We start from the raw sequence: 21,289 nt of genomic DNA on the forward strand, positions 1-21,289 counted from the left end.
TCCACAGAAAAAAAGGATTGGGCCCTTCGCAGCTCCTGCTGAAGGCAGAATTGGTGAGGGGTCTGATTCTTTTTTGGGTTTTTTTTCAGAGGAGCCTCCCAAGCTCTCCCGCATCGGGGTGAGGGCAGCTGCCAGTGGGCCAAACAGGCCCTGAGCTGCAAGGGGTCCTGGTCCTTCCCTCTGCAGTAGCAGTACCCCCTGCAGTTGCCTGAGCAGGCTGCTAGCAGGCTGGGTGCTGCCCCAGCTTAGAGGCAGCGCCCAACCCAATCCAACTTTTCTCCAAGCCTGCGTGCTGGAAGCCCTCTGGGCGCTGCTCCCCAGGTGGCCTTCGGGAGGAGTTGAATTGGCCCGGGTGCTGCCTCGGACCTGTGGCAGTACCCAGCCCACTAGCAGCCCACCTGGGTGGCACTGGGGTTGCTGCCACCGTGGAAGGACGGGCCAGGGGCCCCCCTACAGCTCAGAGGCTGATCAGCTCACCAACAGCTGGCCCCCCAGCTGCAGGCAGACTCCAGCTCTGCCAAAAAGACAAAAGAAAGGATTAGGCCCCTTGCCATAATGTGACAGAAAAACTGAATTGGTGGGTTTCAATTAAAAATCCACCATTTCAATTTAGGGAGCACAGAGTAAAATCTTGAGGACTAAACCACCGTCATGTGTACAAGTGCCCTTAGTGTAGATCCCACTACCACATATTTTTTTCCCCCAAGCCAGATGTGCAGTTCTGCTGCTAGTACAAAAGTGTCAGAGATCTCTGCAGTCCTCCATTTATTATTTGAGCAGAGAAATGTTTTCTGTGTCTTCCTGCTCTTAAGTTAGTCATTCTTTCATCATCTCTAAGAACTTATCTGTTAACAGCACAAATGCTTAAATAGAGCTCATGGTCCTACACAGCAGATTGCAAGGGGCTTACTTCAAAGTCCACTGGAGTCCGTGGAAACGCTCACCTATTATACTTTGAATCAAGCTCTGGGCTTTACATACAGGAGATATCAGAGAACACTGTGCAAACCATCCCTGAACACAACTTTTTCCAGTCCTATAATTAGCTAAGACAAAACAGATTTTAAAGGACTAGCCCCCCTCGAACAGAGGGCCTACCTTATGTCTTCCAATTCTTCACCACTTACTACTCCTTGAACTGGAGTTGTGCAAAAGGTATCCACAGGCAGAGGTTTCATAGAGGCACCTGGGCTTTCTGTATGCTGCAAAAGAGGTCTCCAGGCTGGCTTTATACAAGCTGTTACAGAGAACATGCAACAACATGTCATCTATGGCAGCACTGAACCAATGTGGAGAAGCTGCTCCAGCCCATAACAAATACCTCCATCAGCATACATCTCAGCTGCTTTGTAAAACATGCCTGTCCTGCAATGGCCATATGGTTACCTATTTAAGAGCATGAGCCAAGAGAGCCCCAACCCTTGCCCATTTTAAACATTCATGATGTCAAGAAAACAAAAGCCTAATCTCCCTAATGGCTGTGTCCATGCTACATTGCACCTTTCAAAGGCAGCACTGTCTCAAGATGTAATTATATTGTTCATACCTAGACTTTATTATTACCTTCCTCAAATTCAAGAGAAAAACCCAAAACAAAACAAAAAACAAAACAAAAAAAAAGACTTTCCTCAAACTTTCTGTTCCAGAATCATTCACCAGCTGGAGAGAGTTAGGCATGTAAAGGTGACCTTGTAGTGAATGTTAAACATTTGTGGGAAAAGGAGGTTCTAACAAGCTGGTTTGCAACCTTCAGTAAAATGAGCAGTTTAGCACCCCAATGCATTGCCATGCTTCAGCAGACAAGAACCCTGAACAGCTGGAAATAACTTCAGAATATAAATGCTAGAAGTTTAAATCAATATTGCTCTGTGTTGAAAGGGACATACATCAGCACAAGAGCTGTAATTATTAAAACTGCAACAATTATAAATCTAATTGCCTTTTCAGCTCTGATTAAATTTGTTTCCCATTCATCAGGGACCATGCTAACGGCCGAATCACTTTCACTTTACAAGATTTGTATTAGACACTGAAAGGGGAGTTTCAAATCCAAACCAAAACCACTTCAACAGAAAAACTTTTTTCTAAGTTAGTAAAAACTATAGCATAGTACTAAAGGACATATAACAGACATTCATAAAAGGCAAATTAAATCTTTCCCTTACAATGTCTTCATTTAAGGAGAGTCGTTCCTGGTAAGCAATGCCATGTGCTGTATCACTGAGTGAACCCAGACAACATAGCTCGTCGTTCCAATGTTTCTGACAGAAGTAAAGCTCAGCAATTGTTCTCCTGTTTTATCAGGTGCGGGTTTGAAGCAGAGAACGCTTTGCAGTGCAGAAACTAGTGATGAAGACAAATGTTTTGAGAGTGTGGTATGTGCCTGTGTTGGTGCTGTGTCTGAATGCAGCTGAGGATTTCCAATGGACAAAGAATAACCCGGGCTCCTTCTATTATGGCACTTTCCCAGCTGGTACTTTTCATCTCTAGTTGTTTGTGGTTTTATAGTATTTTTGTCTCATTGATGTTTTTGTGCAAGAAACTTGGTAAAAGATTGTCCTTTGGAAGGAAAACATAAGCACAGTGTCAAGCCTTTCAGGGGAGAGGGAGAAGGCAGATGGGAAACTCCTGGGTCACCATAGCCTCTTGCAGAATATACATTCATGCATTCCATTGCTCTTTGCCATAGGAGTGCACTTGGGTGTAGATATTCATGCTGCAGCAAAATGGTACATACTGATTTGAGTGTTTCACCCCCAGGGTTGCCCCTGCTGTACAGGATCAGGCAAGGGGCAGGGGTAGGGTGCTCCAGAACTTGGAACTCATCACTTCTGATAAATCATTTACAACAAATTTAGAAACATGGGGCTACACCTTAAAATACCCCTCTCGTACTCACTCAGCTCAGCTAGGTGTATCTGAATGTCACAAAAGGAGGGTGGCTTTTTGCATGCTCTAAACCACATTTTATTTCCTGTTTAATATTGTCTTTTGAAAAAACTGCCTCATCTGTCAGAAATACATACAAATAATTAAAATGTTCTTCTTTTAAAATGTTCCAGACTGAATAAAAAGCTTGTATCTTAAAGTGCTTTGTGGATATTAATTAATCACCTACGGGAGAAAGGCACTGAACAACCAATTGTCTCCACTTTGTCATTGGTGTGTTTGTTTATTGCTACCTATAGGTTTTTTATGGGGTGCCGGCAGTTCTGCCTACCAAACTGAAGGGGCTTGGGAGGAGGATGGAAAAGGACCAAGCATCTGGGATGTTTTTACTCATAAAAAGGGAAAAGTGTACAAAAATGACACAGCAGATTCAGCATGTGAAAGCTACTACAGAGTGAAGGTATGATTAAAAAAGAAGAAATACTGTTTCTATATTATGGGTATCCAGCAATCATTAGTAACAGTTTTTATTATGCAGTTCCAATTAGCAGCAAAATGAAAGTTGTATCATTCTGATACTCTTGACATTTGTAGTTAAGACTATAACCCAGCCTATGAAGCCATGAACTGGTGTTTAAAACTACAGCCAGGTGAAATTTTAGGCCAAATTTTTGTTCTGCAAAAAAATGCAGATCTAGCAATACTTAAATAGTTCACAGTTTTATCTCCATTTTCCTGAATTGTTAATGCCAAAAGGAAACCCCACCTTGTTTAAAAAGTTGAAATGTTTAGCTTCAATATATAAACTTGTTGGATTCAAAGTGACTTTATTCTGAACTCACACTTCAACAAACAATGAGTGAGCTGAGGCACCTTCCTGTTGTTGTCAACAAGGTTTATCTGGGATGGTGAGGGAAGAGGTAGGATTTCAAACATGTCCCCACTGGGCGCTTGTACACATGACAAGGGGTTAGTCCCCTGAATTGAAATGGTGGGTTTTTAATTGTGAGGATTAAAAACCTTCCGTTTCAATCTAGGGGCTTCCGTCACTGTTACAGTGAGGGGCCTGATCCCCTGGGTGGCCCCGGGGGGTGCTGCCACCGCAGAGGAAAGGACCAGGACCCCTGCAGCTCAGGGGCCCTGCCAGCAGCTTGCCCCCCAGCTTCAGGAGAAGCGGGCAGGCTCCATGAAAAAAAAAATCAGGCCTCTCGTTGCTTCTGCCTTCAGCCTGCTTTCCCACAGCCCGGAGGCGAGCTGTCAGATTAAAGGCTGGAACGTTACAAGTAGCTATGTTGCAAATTAAACTAGGTGGGGATGTGGTTTAGTTTGCAACGTAAGAAACTCATTTAAATCGCACCCCCCCCCATACATGTAATATGTGACACAAACCACAAAAACGGGCAATTTTTTGCCACATATACAAATGCCCACTGTGTCCTCTCAGCTCTCGCCAAGGAGCACTACGCTGTCAGCTCCCTGCTTGGAATCCCACCCCAAAGCACAGAACTGTACTATACCAGGAAGTCAGGCCTCTGGATTCTGTTCCAGGGGCAGGTGCCTAAAAGCTAAACCCTACGAGGCATCAAAGCCTTTTAGGGACTCTAACAGTAAATGAATTGCCCAGTGCTACACAGGCAATCTGTGGCAAAGCAGGGAGTGGAATCCAGATCCAGCCTCACCACAGAACCATCTTTTGGTTCTCTCGCTCATTTTCTGAGAGAGGGTATAGCATATAAACATCACCGGTAACAGCGTAACTCACTTTTCTTCTTACCCAATGTAATATTTAATCCCCTGTTTATAATTACATGAAATAATAATTCCCAAAGTGGTATTTTTTGCTCAGTCTGCAACAATCCCTCTTTAATATTTACCCATTCCTGAATATTTATGCAGTCTGGCACCTTATAAACCAACTTGTTCAGAGGACCATGAGCTTTCATAATCTACAGCCTACTTTGTCAGATGCTATGAATGGACTAATGCACATTACATTACATTGCACTATATTTTGTAATGCCATTCCTAGTAATATATGCTCGCCCAGTATTCAGTCCTGATCTTTAAAGAAAGACGTTTTGTAGCAGTTAGACATTCATCCAGTGTTGCAGCTGGCACAACTTTTGAGGCAGCTTTACAAAATTAGTTTTCACCTGCCCAGCTACACACTCCACACATGGTGTTTTGTATAAAACACAAACCTCTCCACCCATTTTTCTTAGACACTTTGCATTGCATTGTTTCACACAGCCACAAGATTCAGTTTACTTTTTTCTATGAAACATCTGGGCATGTGTGCACTAGAATCATGGAGGATGTTGATGCTGGATTTTACTGTGGATCTAAATAACTTAAATGGTAAACATGTACCAGGTAAATTACTTTTTTGCCGTTGGCTGGAGCTTTGCTTTTGTATAGGAAGATTAGTCAAGACTAGCAGAAAAAAGGCATGTTAGGCCTTTGTGCTTTTTTGTAAACTTTTGATTTTTCTTTAGCTTTGCTCTGAGAAAAGTGTCTCTAAATAGCAGTTCCACTCAAGAGACAGGGCTCAGCAAGCAGGTTGCTTGACTGATAGGCAGTTTATTTTACCATGAATTTTCCTTACCAATCAGGGATGTGCTGGAGGTATATGCAGTTAAGCTTGCTGCCAGCTATCAGATGATAAGGGAGTATTTTTGATCCAGGTGAGATGAAGGGAGATGCAGTCAGTTGCTAACAAAAAAACTATGAAAAAACATATTAAAATTAAAACTAACTTATTCTGAAGTAAGAGTAGGTCATTTTATTGATAGCTAATGGGAAGTTAAAAATAACAGTAAAGAACCTTACTGGCAGGAAAAAGGGAATTTATAAAGGATCAAAGTGTTAGAAAATAGCATTATAGTTAAAAATCTGATCACAACTTTGGAAAGCAGTAATAGTAGTAAATTAACTGTTCTTATGCAGGATGTTTTAGATTGTATACCAGACACAGTTAAACTGCTTTCCATCTTATATTTTAAAAATATTTGTCTCAGTATAGTCCCATGCTAGTTGGTAATTCCAGCTATTTATAACAGGGGTGCCAAAGATATGGCCTAGCCCGTTGAACCACATTAACCGGCTGCTATTGGCATTTTTCTAAAACTTCATGCAGAGACTGGATTAAATCTAAAAGAGCAAAATAGTAAAATGAGAATTTTTAAATAAGACCATTATGTAGTTTTCCAGTGGTTTTTAAATAACATAAATACAATAACAGACATTCAAATGATTACATTAATTGTCACCGTGGGGAGGAAATTACAAATTTCTATCTCCTAGATCTGAGTGGGAAGGCTTCAGAATATGGCACTACTAAAAATGTATAGATTCCAAACTAATAACATTTTGTGCACATAACTGGGATGACTGGGTGGTGTATTTAAAGCTGATCTTGTATAAAATCCCTATATTGAAGAGTGTTGGCACAAATCTGAGTATCTACTAGGTTATTCTGTAGTCTGGCAAAGAGCTACTACTTTGATGCCAAATTTTCAGTCCAATTTTGCAGACTCACTCCTGACTACATCCACACAAATGGGAGTGCTCAAGCCCCCATACATACATATGCAAATCAAGCCTCATTGTATGTGCAAGTAGCTGTTTGTCCTACTTTTGTAGGATCAGTATGCAAAAGTAGATGTACTCAAGCATATACCATGGATTGAACATTTAGGTAGTTCTCAGTGATCACAGTTTCAAACATATGAAACCTGCCACCACATCCCAAACTGCAGCTGAATCATATGAACATACTAGCCCAGGCAGAAGGATGTTAATTAAGTTTATTTCCTCTTATTCACAGCCCTTGCTACTCTTTTAAAAAGGAGAGTTAGTCAAACATTTTGAAGACTAATGTCAACTACACTTCGTGAGAGACCTTGTGCTCTCGCAGCTTGCCTTTTCCTCTGCTTGATTCCTCAGTGACTGTTGAATTGAACATCACCACATTCAAAGTTTCCAAGGCAACAGAATAAGAGAAAACACGCAAGTTTAGCTTCTTTACTGAGCCTGGTGGAGGATGTTTTAATAGGAGTACAAACGAGCATCACCATTTCAAAGGAAAAACAGTCTTACAACAAGAGTGAATATGACCCAAAGTCATTTATATGATACATTCTTAATGTATTTTAAAACATACCAAAATATATACTAAGCAAAGTATATAGCTTCTGTTGAGAAAATGCACAATGCTTGATGCTTCAGTGAGCAAAGAAACACTTCCAACACTTTGAAATACACTGGCCTTGCTCAGTTTATATTCTGGTAATGTTTTAAGATACATAATGAACATATACAAAGAGCTTTGGGCTAAATTCACTGTTGTTGCAAGAATGCAAAAATCTGTTGCACTTAATACTGGTGCGTCAAAGGAAATACAGGAAGTGATTGCCCCAAAAACAATGTGCTCTGCCAATCTTCTCTTTGTTTAAGTTTTCTCCATTCTGAAGTCTTTTCTTACCACTGATTTCATTTGCAGTCTAATGAGACTGAAGAGTTACTCTTTGGGATTACCAAAAGTTATTTCAAGTGGATTTGCTTTTTTGCAGGATGACATTCAGTTACTGAAGGATTTGAAAGTCCATTACTATCTGCTCTCCATATCATGGCCTCGCATTCTGCCTACTGGCATCAAAAGTAAGCATAGCCATTTAACTAGAAACCTAGAAGTAAGGATGACAAACGATTTTCCTCCAGTTAAGAGTGTCATAGACATGACATTGTATATGTTACACATTACTGTTAAGTATTTTTCTGCTTGCATGGGTTCTCATAGTGCCATCTATTATATCACAGCAAAGGTCCACTTTGAGCCTACCAGCCCATTGAGCTAGTGGAAGGGTGTCAAAGATATGGCCTAGCCCGTTGAACCACATTATCTGGCTGCCAGTGCTGGCTTCTGCACGGGACCAGTCTGGGACCCCTCACATGCCAAATTCAGTGCTCACACTGCAGGAGGGATAGGGAGCTCCATGTGTCCCCTGCATGCTAGATTTGGCACCCGCTCCAGCCAGCCCTGGACCAGCATTACATGCAGTGTTGCCCTCTAGTTTATATATTAAGTTCTACAAAATAATTTTTTTAAATGTTTTCCAAACAAGCTCTACCACAACAAAAAACAACTCAGACAAGCTCTTCAATATGTGTTTTCACAGCAGAAGAAGTAAATGAAATGGGAATACAATTCTATAATGATACAATTAATAGTCTTCTGGAGAACAACATTATCCCTTTTGTGAGCCTCTACCACTGGGATCTTCCACAGGTCTATGAATATTTACATTTTTCATGTTTAATCCAATATTTCCAGTAGGAAATGTATATGTATAAATAAGAAATGGTTGGAATACTAAAACAAACCAATTTTAAACATTCCAGTATACTTTCAAATGTATGCAGAACTGGTTTGTTATCTGTTGCATTTTCATCTTCATCCTGAGATAGTGAACTCTGCCTCATTCACACTACTTATTAGGTGAATTAAATCTTTGCAGCGCATGTTGCTGTCCAGTGTATAAAGTTATATACCAAATAAACTTTATCAACAAATAATGGTATATTGTATTTTAAAGAATATACATGTTAAGCCTTATAATTATTATTTATTCAGGCACTCCAAGAGAAGTATGGGGGCTGGCAGAATGCAAGCCTAATAAATTACTTTAATGATTATGCAAATCTGTGCTTTGAGACTTTTGGTGATCGTGTGAAATACTGGATCACTTTTAGTAACCCTTGGGTAAGTTACAGATATCATCTTTCCCACTGTTTTGAGTGATGTACATTTTTGTTTCCCAAATTTTTGGAATTACCCTATAGTTAAAATTATTTTTGCTATAGGCTGTCGCTGAAGAGGGCTATGAGACAGGAAAACACGCACCAGGACTGAAGCTCAGTGGAACTGGGGCATATAAAGCAGCTCATCACATAATTAAAGTAAAACTAGAAAATGTTTCCTCATTTATTAATATTTTATGTCTGAATTAAGCAAGGAATGTGCATGCAGTCATCTCTCCCCTTCCCTCCCCAGGAAAACGTCTGCTAAAAAAGTATGAATTTCTGAATAGCGTATTTAAAAGCATCCAGTAATTAAATCTAAACTATAAACTACTAGCATTGAAAACAATAAATAAAGACATTGTAGTGGCTGCATTATATAGCACTCTTCTGCAACATTTGAGATTTTTTTAAATTATTTTAGATATGGCAAAATTGATCCAAAAAGGCCATATTAAGGCAGCTTCTAAAATTAAATAGGTGAAATCCTACCCTATAAAAGTGAATGGGAATTTTACAACTGACTTTAGTTACACCAGGATTTCACTAGAATGAGAGGCTTTTCCAGAATTTAGTTGCGATTCAGACACAAGCACAGACTCCTTGAACTGGAGTGTGTCACCCTCACAAAGCTGTTAAGAGGTTTGTGAAGAATTTTTGTACTGGTGCTGCAGACTTTCTACAGAAAAGCTTCCATAAGGAAGAGAAAAAAAAGTTTTGAAAATCCTAATGTAATAAATTCTCAAACAGGCATTGGTGTGACAGGTTTCCCCTCGGTTCTTCATTGGTTTTTGGTACTGATTTCTGTACAGTATGCTAGTGTGCATGTGCGTGTGTGATATAATGCGTGTGTGTTCTTTTACTTACAGACTCATGCAAAGGTCTGGCATTCTTATGATAAGACATGGCGCAGGGAGCAGCAAGGTAATAAGCATGCATGAGATTATATCACTATTTGTAGCAAGGATTTAAAAGATTATGCCCAACTGCAGAACTGTCACTTTTTACTTTAAGGGATGGTTGGAATTTCCTTAACTAGTGCCTGGGGTGAACCTATGGATCTAAGTAACCAAGATGACATAGATGCTGCTGAGAGATACGTTCAGTTTTATTTGGGATGGTTTGCAAATCCTATTTACAGAGGAGACTATCCAGAAGTTATGAAAGAGTATATAGGTAAGGCATACTGACTATTTAATAGCTTGAATACTGTTGCAATTTATTATGGAAAAAATTAGTCATAGTTGATTATATGATTTTGGGGTATATTTAATTTAAAAAATAGCAAGGATCCAATAGTACTTGCTCTTCAAAGTATGATTATTCCTATTAATCAAATAGGAAAACAGAAGAAAGTAGGGAAGTGATGTGCCCAAGGAAAGCAGCAAAATACCTGACTCCTTGTCCTGTGCTTTATAGACTGGGTTTTTCGAAGGAGACGGTGAATTTCAGGTACCCAACTCAGAATTTCTGAGGCTCCTTTGAAAATCCTGGCTTAAATGACTATCTTCTCAGTCTTAGTTTACTTCATGTAACTAGAAAAGAGGCAGATCCTTGTGTTAGAAAAGAAAGCAGTCATCCAAGATCAGTATTTCAAGCTAAGAAAGTTTAGTTGTGTTGGTGGTGGGGTAAAGAAAAGAAGAACAATTCAGTTGCATGGAAGACACTGTTACCATTATTTAACAGCTCTCCTTTTTTAAATTATTTGATAGGTAGAAAGAGTGCCCAACAAGGCTTGGGCTTGACAAGATTACCAATCTTCTCAGCACAAGAGAAAAGCTATATTAAAGGCACATCAGATTTCCTGGGAATAGGTCACTTTACTACTCGCTACATTACTCGGAAGAATTATCCCTCCCTGCAAGGTCCCAGTTACTACACCGATCGTGATTTGCAGGAACTGGTAGACCCAAAGTGGCCAAACCCAGGATCCAAATGGTTATACTCTGTGCCCTGGGGATTTAGAAGGTTACTCAACTTTGCTAAGGTAATTTTAGACTAAGCTTTCTTTAAAAGAAATTAATTCTGTTTTAGACAAGAGTATAAAATGTTTTTTCATGGTCAACCACAAAAATCCAAGACCTCCAGCATTTTTACCAGAATATAGGAGCCTTGTTCCTTGCCACGTACTTACCTTTGGAAAGAGCCATAATGTCAACTGGTATCTGTATGCAATGCTGTAATAAGAAGTGTTAATTTTCAATGTGTGACTACACCATTCTTTAAAAGTAACTGTGCTGAATATGTAAAATTAGAAGCAGTTTGCTAGAAATGTGGTGTTTTAGAAAAATAAAATTAAGTCTGGTTGTATGAAGTACAACTTTCCAATGTCAATGTGCATCGGTGTTTGCAGACACACTATGGGAACCCTCTGATTTATGTGACAGAGAATGGGGTTTCTGAAAAGATATACTGCATTCAACTATGTGATGAATGGAGAATGGAATATCTGAAAGGGTATATTAATGAGATGCTGAAAGGTGAGCTTTAAATAATAGCCTAAAGCACAATTAAACTTTCTAATATTTTCATATTCTAAACGTTTACTCCTCTGAAGTACATTGTGTTTAATATTGTAACAGCTTATCAGCTTCCATGCCGCTGCCATCACCACCCTTACTATGTTCCATGCCAGAGCCACAGTCCTGACATAAAACACATTGGGCAGCTCCAGCATGGGGCATGCGGTGCACACCAATAGTCAGAGCCACCACAGCTGCTGCAGCCACCCCATGCTCTGCACTGGAGCTCTGGACTGGATCCAGCCCACAACCAGCCCCCTCTGCATTCAGCCCAGGGCAGGAAGTGAGTTTTAACACCCCTCATCTAGACTAAGGATAACGTTATCCAAATTGCCTAAGTCCCATTAACTTTCAGTTAAACTTAAGACCTTTAAAAATGTTATCCTGCCACTTTTTCCATCCTTTTTTTGGTATAAAACAGGGCATGAATGATTAGTACCATGTTTGTTAAACAGCGCTGCAAATTTAACAAAACATTTTAAATCTATTTTCAGCAATAAATGATGGAGTTAATGTTAATGGGTATACTGCCTGGTCTCTATTGGATAAATTTGAATGGAATAAAGGTTTCTCTGAGCGATTTGGATTCTACCATGTTGATTTTCAAAATAAGAACAAACATCGACACCCAAAGGCATCTGTTCAGTACTACAAGAAAATCATAAGTGCAAATGGGTTTCCAAATCTAAGACAGGTGAGGTTAATCATTAACTCAGTTTATTTTTAATTTATGGTCAAAACCTACACTGAGTCTGATATCAGATCAGTTACATTACCTTTGATCCCCCTCATTGCAGACCACACCTCAGGAACAGCAGCCAGGGACTTTTAAATTTCTAATCAGATAAGAATTCACACCCCTCCCTTCCCCTCTGTACTAAATCACATGTCCAAGTCCCTTCCCCTATCTGCTGTGCCACTATCTCTGGCTGACCTGCAGGATGGGGTGTCCCAGAGCCCTCTCTACTTCTGTCCCAGGACCCACCTGCTGCCACTTCTGCCCCCTCCAGCAGGGCCAAGGAGAGGTTGCATGGGGAGCCAGATTTGATTGGAGACACTGGCAGCGGCAACAGATTCCCCTCCCTGCTCCTGGGCTGGCAGGCAATACCCAGGGAGTTTAAAAGAGGATAAACCCCTTCTGGATCCACTCCTGATTCTTGGATTACAATAGTGTACCTATGTATTTAATTCAGGAATGTGTCAACCTCGTATAAATGAAAGCTAATCTTGGATTACTGCTCCTTTACTATGGCTGTCTGGTATGATTAAGAGCTTTGCAGATGAAACAAATGCCCTCCCCGCCTCCCCCAGCCTTTGGTGATCACAAAACCCAAAATATAAATTTTCCTGTTAAATGGTCTTTTAATCTTTACAAACAAAGCTTTGTTTTAAATATACAATACACTCTGATTGGCAACATAAAAAAATGAAAAATCCTGAAATGTAACAGGCTAAAGCTCAAATGCAGTTGTTGCTGTAAAACTAAATATATTTAAAGCTGAATCACCATTATTAATATGATGTCAATTTTATTAGGTGGAAAGTTGGTATTACAAGGCCTTGGAGACTTGTTCTACCACAAACCAACTAGTTTCTGAAGGTAATTATATTTATTCTGCTTTACTCATTTTACATTTGCATATTTTGTGAATTTAGAGGCCAGGCATTTCCATGACTATTACTATGTCAAAACTGGGCCCTAAAAAAACCTCTTCAGAAGACACAATTATTTGATAGTTACTATAAGCTTTAGGGTCAAACGAAACTGCCTCTATTTGCTGCGAACAGTTGAAATTGATAAGAGATCCTCATTTTTGTTGGTTTTGTTTTTTAAGAATTAGAGTGAAATCTCTGTCGAAGTCCTAGCTATTCACAACTACAGGTTTCCCTCACTTTATGCAGTACCTGCGTTCCTGGAAAACTGCACATAACTCAAATTCGCATAAAGGGAACCCAGTTTATAGGTTAACAAATAGGGATACATGGTTAACAAATAGTTCCCATGGCAGAGAGGGAGAGAGTGGGTCTGGGGTTGGAGCTAGGGAAGGGGTGGGGGACGGGCGCGGCACAGCCCAGTGGCTGCAGGCAGGTCGCGTGGGCAGCTCCCAGGACTGCAGCAGGGAGCAAAGCAGAGGGAACTGTCAGTGTATGCAGGGTGCAAGATGTAAGGGGGACACGCCTCTTGCTGCTACACACACCCTGAGAGAGTTGGGGACTGGGGGGCTGCACCAGGCATGTGCCCACAGGTCTGTATGCAGGACGAGGCAGGCTGCTGCAGGCTGGGGCCAGCTGTGGCACCAGGCTCTTCCCAGCGGGGGGCTGGGCCGTGCTGCTCTCAGGGCAGGCAGCAGTGGTGCTGGGCAGGGGCCATAGGCCCCCCCCCCAGCACCACCCTGCCCACCCCAAGTGCAGCACGGCCAAGCCCCTGAACCTTCTGGGAAAAGCCGGGTGCTGCTGCTGGCCCCAGCCTACAACGGCAGTCTGCCCTTGTCCTGCACACAGATCTGGGGAGACCCCCCCCCCCCCGGGAAAAGCCCGCTGCAGCCCCCCATGGTGCACATAGCAACAAGAGCCGCACCTCCTCCATCCCGCACCCCACACCCACTGACAGTTCCGTCTGCTTTGCCCCCTGCTGCAGCTGCCCCAGGAGCTGCCGATGCCACCTGCATGTAGCCACTGGGTTGCACCGTGCCCCTTCCCCTACAGATTTTACCTCACATATAACCAATTTACCTTGCATGTAATGAATTGTGTGCAAAAACGATAATCGCATAAGAGCGAATTTGTGTATACAGAACCCTGCATAAAGTGAGGGAAACCTGTAATATTAGGGATATAGTGAGAAGTGGATTGCTTGCCCTTTTAAAAAAATAAAGGGTGAATTCAAAACAAACAAAGCCAGGACAGTTACGAAGCAGGAAAATAAAGCAAAAAAATCTAGCTTCTACATAATGAACCACACAAACGGAGAGTAGGACTTCACAGTTCAGGTGGACTGAAGTTTCTGAAGGGGTAACAAAGGCGTTTGACAATTCCTGAAATTGAAGCAATACATTTAAAACAGATTTTTTTTAAGGAAGGGTAGGATGATAGGTAAAGTCTGTCTATGTTGTAGGGTAGGATTAAGCCAAGAGTGTTGAACACATCTGACCCTGTAGGTTGAATGAATGGTGCAGGGCTGGTTCAAATGCTGCATTTGACCCATGGGCCTACCCCACATGCCTGATTCAGCAGAGACACCACTCACTTTAGGACACAGCACCCACCCCAGCTGGTCTGGGATCAGCATTGTATGCAACATGTCTTGGACTGGCTGGTACAGGTGCTACGTGCACTGTGGATCCCAGAGCAGCTGGAAGGTGTGCCATGTGCAGTGCAGTCTGGCTAGGGAAGGTGTCACATGGATCATGGACTAACCAAAACAGGCACCATGTACAGCATTTGTCCTGGGCTCTGTGTGCAGGGCTGGTCCAGCCCAAAAACTCAAACCCAGGGGCAGCGCTGGAGGCCAGATGGCAGGGCTCTACAGGCCATCTTTGACACCCCACCAGTAAACTATGAACAGTCCAGATTAGGTAAGTGCATCTTGCAAAGCATCCATGAATGGAAGTCATATATGCAGCCCCCTGTGAAATAATACATTAGTCAGAAGTGTACTACTTACTCAACTCCAAGAACTCCTATTATTTTGTATCCTGTATGCACTGCAAAACAAATTGTAGGCTCACCCCCACATAAAAGTTGGCTTAGAACAGCTATATAATTTATATTTTGCAGGCAGAATACAGTCCTCAAAGGGTTGGGGTGCTTCCCAAAGACCTGCCTTTGACAATTTTCTCCCCTCCTAAAAATTAGAGGAACAGCAGAATATGTTGCTAATATACTAAGCTAATTCATCGTATGCACAAACAACTTTTGTGTCCTCTGAGCGCTAAAAATGAGGAGAACCTGGCATGGACTTGTTTCAGATTATCAAAATGTATAAAACATCTTAGTATTAGAATTTTTTTAAATTGGTATGCTAATGCCAATGTAACGCAGCTATCAGTTGGTAACAAAACATATTAGCTTTATACAAAACTATGTCCAAAAAGCAGATTCAAGACTGTTTAATTCTGCTAAAAATAAAAATGAACAAAATACTTTAAAAATGATTCTGTTAAAACAAACTTTTTATCTGGTATTGTTTCTTTTCTCAAATTTCAGATCCTTTGACTACTCGCATGGAAATGGTGACTGAGATTGTTGTGCCTATAGCTTTCACGCTCTGTATACTTATCAGTGCTGTTTTACTAGTAATCCTCCTTCGGAAGTGCAACTAAAATTACAAGTTTACACACACTTCATTTTGCATAAGTAATAAAATGCCATGATAGTCTTGCATTGTTTTAAAGGGCTTCCACAGATGCCTTCTTTTCATAATGCTGTAATGACAAAGAAATATGGCTTCTGTATACATATTGATGCTTCTATATTTTATTCACTTTCATCCCCCAGACATAATTTAGAAATGTTATCAAAACCAATGCATCTGTTTCAGTATTTTTTAATTAAAATTCAATTAGAGATTTTATCTTGAACGTTTTGCAAAACATTACACGTGTTCTTCACTAGGAAAACAGTTGGCCGAGATGAAATTTATTCAAACCTTTCCAGATTTCAAGGGTAGGCAGACTGAAAACAGAACTTTTGAACAATCTGTTCATCGATACACTTTTTAATTATCATGTAAGTGCTGTTTTAAAAAAATGAAGACACGGAATATTTACAGAATATAATTTTAAAAAATTAACAATGGTTTAAACATTAAGTCATCTTTGCATCCTTACAAGTAAGGCATGTTTTATTACCCAAATTTTTATACTTTGTGAAAAAAATTAGATATTAAATGGCTCATCGAAAGCCAAATATGAACTTGTATTCAAAGCCAGGACTAGGAATCCTGATCTCCAGTCTAGTGCTCAAACCACCAGGACCTTCTTCATGATATATCTTCTCTTCAGTGTATAAAGATGTGGTCTCTGGGGCCCAAGTACCTTGAAACAAGAATCACTAAATTCAGTCCTCCTATAAGCAGGGACAGCTTGATAGGAGGCACCTGCATACAAAGAACTGTTATTGCTTCCAGCATATGGTGAGTAACCTGCCATTGGCAAATCTGAAATCATTCCTGCCAAAAATGATATCAAGCTTCATATTCAACTTTCCCTAAGATTTTGTTAGTAAACCACCACAGGTGTGCATGTCAAATTCTAAGGACAGCTGTGTGTTAAAAATAGGCATATTTAGTGCATCCTATATTCAAGCAGGGTGGATAAAATAGAGGACTTAAAAGACCCAGATTTAAACTGGAACTTTTAAATTAAAATATTAACTTTGTTTAAAAATTATATTTGAATGTATAAACAATCTATATTACATATAAGCATACTATGTTCTATTGATAGCTTAATATTTCATTAATTCATGGAGTCTTCTTGAGCTTTAATTATTTTTATATATTTTTGCCTGATTATATTACTCATTTTTTAAGATCGAACTATGTATACATGTGCTACAATCTTATTTTCATGACAAGGAAGTGAAAGCTGGCCTTTATTTTTTCTTAAATGTTAGTAAAACTCGTCTCCAGTTATTCAGTAAACATATACTTAGGGATGTGAAAGGTTAAACGATTAATTGATAAGTGTAGTGATAACTGGTTAGCTTATGGGTTATCTTTTAGCCTGGATGGGTACAGTCTAGGTAAGGGGAGGGGGAGGAATGCCTGCTGTACCCCAGCAGAAATCAGAGGGCAGTAGGGCAGGCAAAAGGGAGAAGGGGAGGAGTCAGGAAGAGAAGGGGAGAGGGGCAAAAGGGACTAGTACCCATAGCCTTAGTGGAAAACAGGGAGCAGCTTAATGACTCACCAATTAAGCAATTATCTGCTGGTTCTCAGGTGGTCCCTCCCTCCCAGTGCAAGGCTTCACACAGCGTTGTCTGGCTGGGCTTGCCTCCTCCCCACCCTCCCCCAGTCAAAGGGTTTGGGGAGTCGGAGCAGCTCCCAGCAGCAGCTGTGTCAGAACTGTTGTTTTATCAATGAATTGTTTAACTGATATAATTAGGAGGGGGTTAAACAAATATTTTTAAATGATATTTACAACCCTAGTTACACTATATAATTACTTAAATGTATGTTCTCTGGTTAGCATAGAGTAGTATCATATGTAATGTAGAGGCTATATTTAAACACAATTTAAATCAATCCACCTCATATTTAAGAAATGTTGAATTTGGAGTGGATGACGAAAGCAACTCAAAAATATAAAAGCAGTGTCAGGAAAAAAAACAAAGTATTTTAATGTAGGTTATATAAGTAGTGAAAGAATAACTCTCCAAATAGGTCTGCTCATAGTTCTATCACGTGACACTAGAGAAGATGTGATAATATTGTCTGATCTGGGTCTGTTGCATTGCTCCAAATTTGAATCTTTGCTCTGTTGTGTTCTTAAGCAATGAAACAAACATTTTAAAACATGTATAGAAGGAAGAACATTATTCAAAAAAAGTTTTTAAAAAATGTATAAAGCACAAGATAGCAACAGTTGCTTTTAAAGGAATTATACTGTATGTTTATTTTAAACAAATAGTTGTATATTATACAATAAACAAATGGTACATGTCCTGTAGAACTGCAGCTGTATATGTTGCATCTTAAATACACTACCACAAATAAATACCAAATGAATGGGAGGCAGATAAGCTGAAATTCTTCCATTTACTTCCACATACTTTATAAGCATGTTTGTTCAGCAGCATTCTTTCATGTGAAATGCACATGACTGGACTTAGCTATTGCAATAAAATGCACTCTTTCTTCACTGCTTCCATTAATTGTTGTATCACAAAGAAAGCCTGCAGTAAAAAAAGAAATTAAATGAAAACATGGCAGTCTAAAAACAACAGATCATAGGGAAAGTTTGACAAAACTTCAAGAACGTCTTACAAACATGAAGTTCCACTAAAGTTGATAGGCAATGAAAATTTATTTTGTAATAAAAGAAACAATACCTTCAGGGATTATCAAACATACAGCCCATGGGCTAGATCTGGCCCAGGGAACCTCGTGATCTGACAGGTGGGTCTTGGACCCGGCACTCCATGTGCTGTTCAAAGCACAGGAGGCTGGTCCGGGCTGTGAGCTGTATGCGTGCTTACAGTGGGCCAATCCTTTGCACAGGCTAGTCCAAACTGGGCTGTGCCAGAGCCAGCATGCAAGGCTGTCTGGCAGGGTGCCCCAGGCACTGTGTACCCCACGTTGGCCCCATGCAGTGTGAACAGTGCCCCCAGCACTGGGTCCAATTCATGCTCCACATACACCACACGCCAGTGCTGCTCTGGGGCTTATGCTGCCTGCAGGGCACAAACTGGACCTCAGCGCACGAGCGCTGCACACGGAACAGGGGGCCAACACACATGGCTATCCATGTGGCTCCAGCACACATGCATAGCCTGGCACCTGATCCTGATGGGCCCTGGAACCAGCTCGCAGGGCTGTCTAGTGCGGCGCCACATGCAGCATGTGCTTTCAGCTGACCCCCTAGCTGCTTGTGGTACTTGCAGTGCCAGGTCCGAACCATGCGTTACTTGCAGCACAAGCCCCAGAGCAGGGCCACCATGTGCCAACTGTGGCAATGGAGATTGCACTGCACGTGGCACCCCACCAGACTGGCCCTGTCTACTGGTTCCAGTGCAGCTGGATCCAGCCTGCAGACTGGCCCAGAGACCCTCAACCAGTCTGCAGGGCCAGATGAGTTTGACTCCCTATCTTGGATCAGTGGCATTTAATCTTCTGGCTCCACAAGCTAGAGATGCATGCAAGGACAATCCACAGCCCGGATCCCAAATGTGGGATATTTATACAGGCCTGATCCAAGACTAGATCGGACTACCTGCTTGCCAGCGTGATCTTGTACATAGGGCCACAGCATCTGGGCCTATGGGACAGCACAGATCTGGAAATGTGGCAGCAAGGCAGCTGCAATTAAACACTGCCATGGGTCCCCTGCTGCCCAATTTCTGGACCCGTGGGGAGACTCATGGGCCCAGATGACATGTTGTTGTGGGCCAGAGGTTGAGCATCACTGCCTTATATCGATAAGAAGGCTTGCCACCATTGTCAGACTAACAAACAAAAGGCCAAATGACACATTTGGTCTGCACAGGAGAATGGGGTTTGAAAAATATTTCAGCATTTATGTAAAACAATCCTATTGAACAAGTTACTAAACAACCATTTAAATGAATTTTCCCTTCAGGTTTCAGTAGAATATTAAAAAATTACAGGTAGCTCTGAAAATTTTGTACCTCTGATGGTTACAAGTAAGATATAAAGATTTTAACTGGAAGTCCACTTTCATCTGTTTACATTGTACATTCAGATGCACTTTGTTTCACTTTCACTGGGCATTTGTACACAAGCTTGCGCCACATCATCGCATGCATTTGTATAACTGGTGAAATGCACGTCAGCACTGAGAAAGTGGCAGCAGCGCGCTTTTGAACTAAAACACAAAGATGTTTTAGTTCAGAAGTGCACCACTGTCATTTTCTCAGCCCTGATACACATTTCACCATTTATACAAATGCATGCAGCACAGCACCGGGCACATCAGGTTGTGGGTGCCAGATCTGCAGCATGTCGGAGCAGACAAATGTATGTGTATAAATGCCCATTGTTTATATAAAAAGTTCATCTGTCCCTTCCTGAAGAGACTGATAAACAAGGAAAATACAGTATATCCTCCTTCAAGGGTGCTGTTTAAGAAACTTGATTTAAAAATACAAATTAAAATATTAAATGTTGGCTGTGTCCCTTTAACCTTTTCCCATATAATAAATGGTGCCTTACCTAAGTTGTTTACAGTCATATGTTCAACTGGAGCACTAGTGCTAAATTGCCATGTTGTTTTAATCTCCCTTTGTCCATGTCCACTACTTATTTCCACCCTCCATATCTGTGGGTACTCACTGCAGGAATCAAACAGCACAAAAATACAAATGAACAATTATGTACTGAGTCACGATCCAAAATTTCAGTATTGCAAGACCTGAGGTATGGCTTACTTTTGATAGAACTTATTGACTACTGCTGGCCTCACTGGAAGCTGGAATACGTGTTTCTCATCCAGAGGGTTTTCCTTGTAATATTTTATGCAGGACCTATAATAACAAGAATTAAATATTGTTTCATAGATTTATAGATTCTAGGGTCGGAAGGGACCTCAATGGGCCATCTAGTCCGATCCCCTGCCCCCAGCAGGAAAGAAAAGGGTCACCAAACCTTGGATCATGTCATCCCTGACAGATGCCTGTCCAGTCTCCTCTTGAAGACCCCCAAGGATGGGGCAAGCACCACCTCCCTTGGAAGCCCATTCCAGATCCTGGCAGCCCTGACCGTGAAGAACTTCTTTCTACGGTTCAGTCTAAACCTACTCTCCAGTAGCTTATGGCCATTGTTCCTTGCTGTTCCAGGGGGTGCCCTGGTGAACAGATCATCGCCTACTTCATGTTGCTCTCCCCTTATGAATTTGTACGCTGTCACAAGGTCCCCTCTCAGCCTCTTCTTGGAGAGGCTGAAGAGGTTAAGGTCCCTTAGCCTTTCCTCGTACGGCCTTCCCTGCAGGGCTTTAATCAGACAAGTGGTTCTTCTTTGGACCCTCTCAAGGTTGTCTGCATCCCGCTTGAACTATGGCATCCAGAACTGGACACAGTACTCCAGCTACGGCATGACCGGTGCCGCATAAAGGGGGAGAATAACTTCCCTGGACCTGTCTGTGAAGCACCTCCAGATGCACGACAAGGTGCGATTGACTCTGCCAACTACTTTGTCGCATTGACAACTCATGTTCATCCTAGAGTCAACAGAGACTCCAAGATCTCTTTCTGCCTCAGTGGTGCTGAGAAGGTCGCCCCCCATGGCAGGGGGTCGGACTTGATGATCTGCTCAGGTCCTTTCCGACACTACCAACTATGAAACTATGACAAGGTCAAACGGTCACAAATTCCTCCAAGACCATTTCAGGCTGGACATAAGGAAA

General features: G+C 41.3%; 2 protein-coding genes across 2 annotated transcripts in view; one reads left to right on the forward strand and one right to left on the reverse strand.

Moving 5' to 3' along the window:
* The first annotated feature begins 2,349 nt into the window (after positions 1-2,349).
* Positions 2,350-16,569, forward strand: LCTL (lactase like). Its single transcript, XM_006264235.4, has 13 exons — positions 2,350-2,473; positions 3,189-3,349; positions 7,461-7,548; positions 8,067-8,176; positions 8,522-8,650; positions 8,752-8,847; positions 9,558-9,612; positions 9,703-9,864; positions 10,401-10,675; positions 11,042-11,168; positions 11,705-11,904; positions 12,747-12,810; positions 15,417-16,569. Exons 1-13 carry the CDS (start codon positions 2,350-2,352, stop codon positions 15,530-15,532), a joined length of 1,707 nt encoding a protein of 568 aa, XP_006264297.1. The 3' UTR covers positions 15,533-16,569.
* Positions 16,570-17,525: 956 nt separating this feature from the next.
* Positions 17,526-21,289, reverse strand: part of ZWILCH (zwilch kinetochore protein) — a 28,361-nt gene continuing 24,597 nt past the window's right edge. The window contains exons 16-18 of the mRNA XM_059714537.1: positions 20,316-20,411; positions 20,101-20,219; positions 17,526-18,104 (exon numbers count right to left, since the gene is read on the reverse strand). Coding sequence (XP_059570520.1) covers positions 18,013-18,104; positions 20,101-20,219; positions 20,316-20,411 — 307 coding nt within the window. The 3' untranslated portion in view covers positions 17,526-18,012. The remainder of the gene's footprint in view (positions 18,105-20,100; positions 20,220-20,315; positions 20,412-21,289) is intronic.

This window comes from Alligator mississippiensis, chromosome 11 (genome assembly GCF_030867095.1).
Source record: "Alligator mississippiensis isolate rAllMis1 chromosome 11, rAllMis1, whole genome shotgun sequence".
Lineage (NCBI taxonomy): Eukaryota > Metazoa > Chordata > Crocodylia > Alligatoridae > Alligator > Alligator mississippiensis.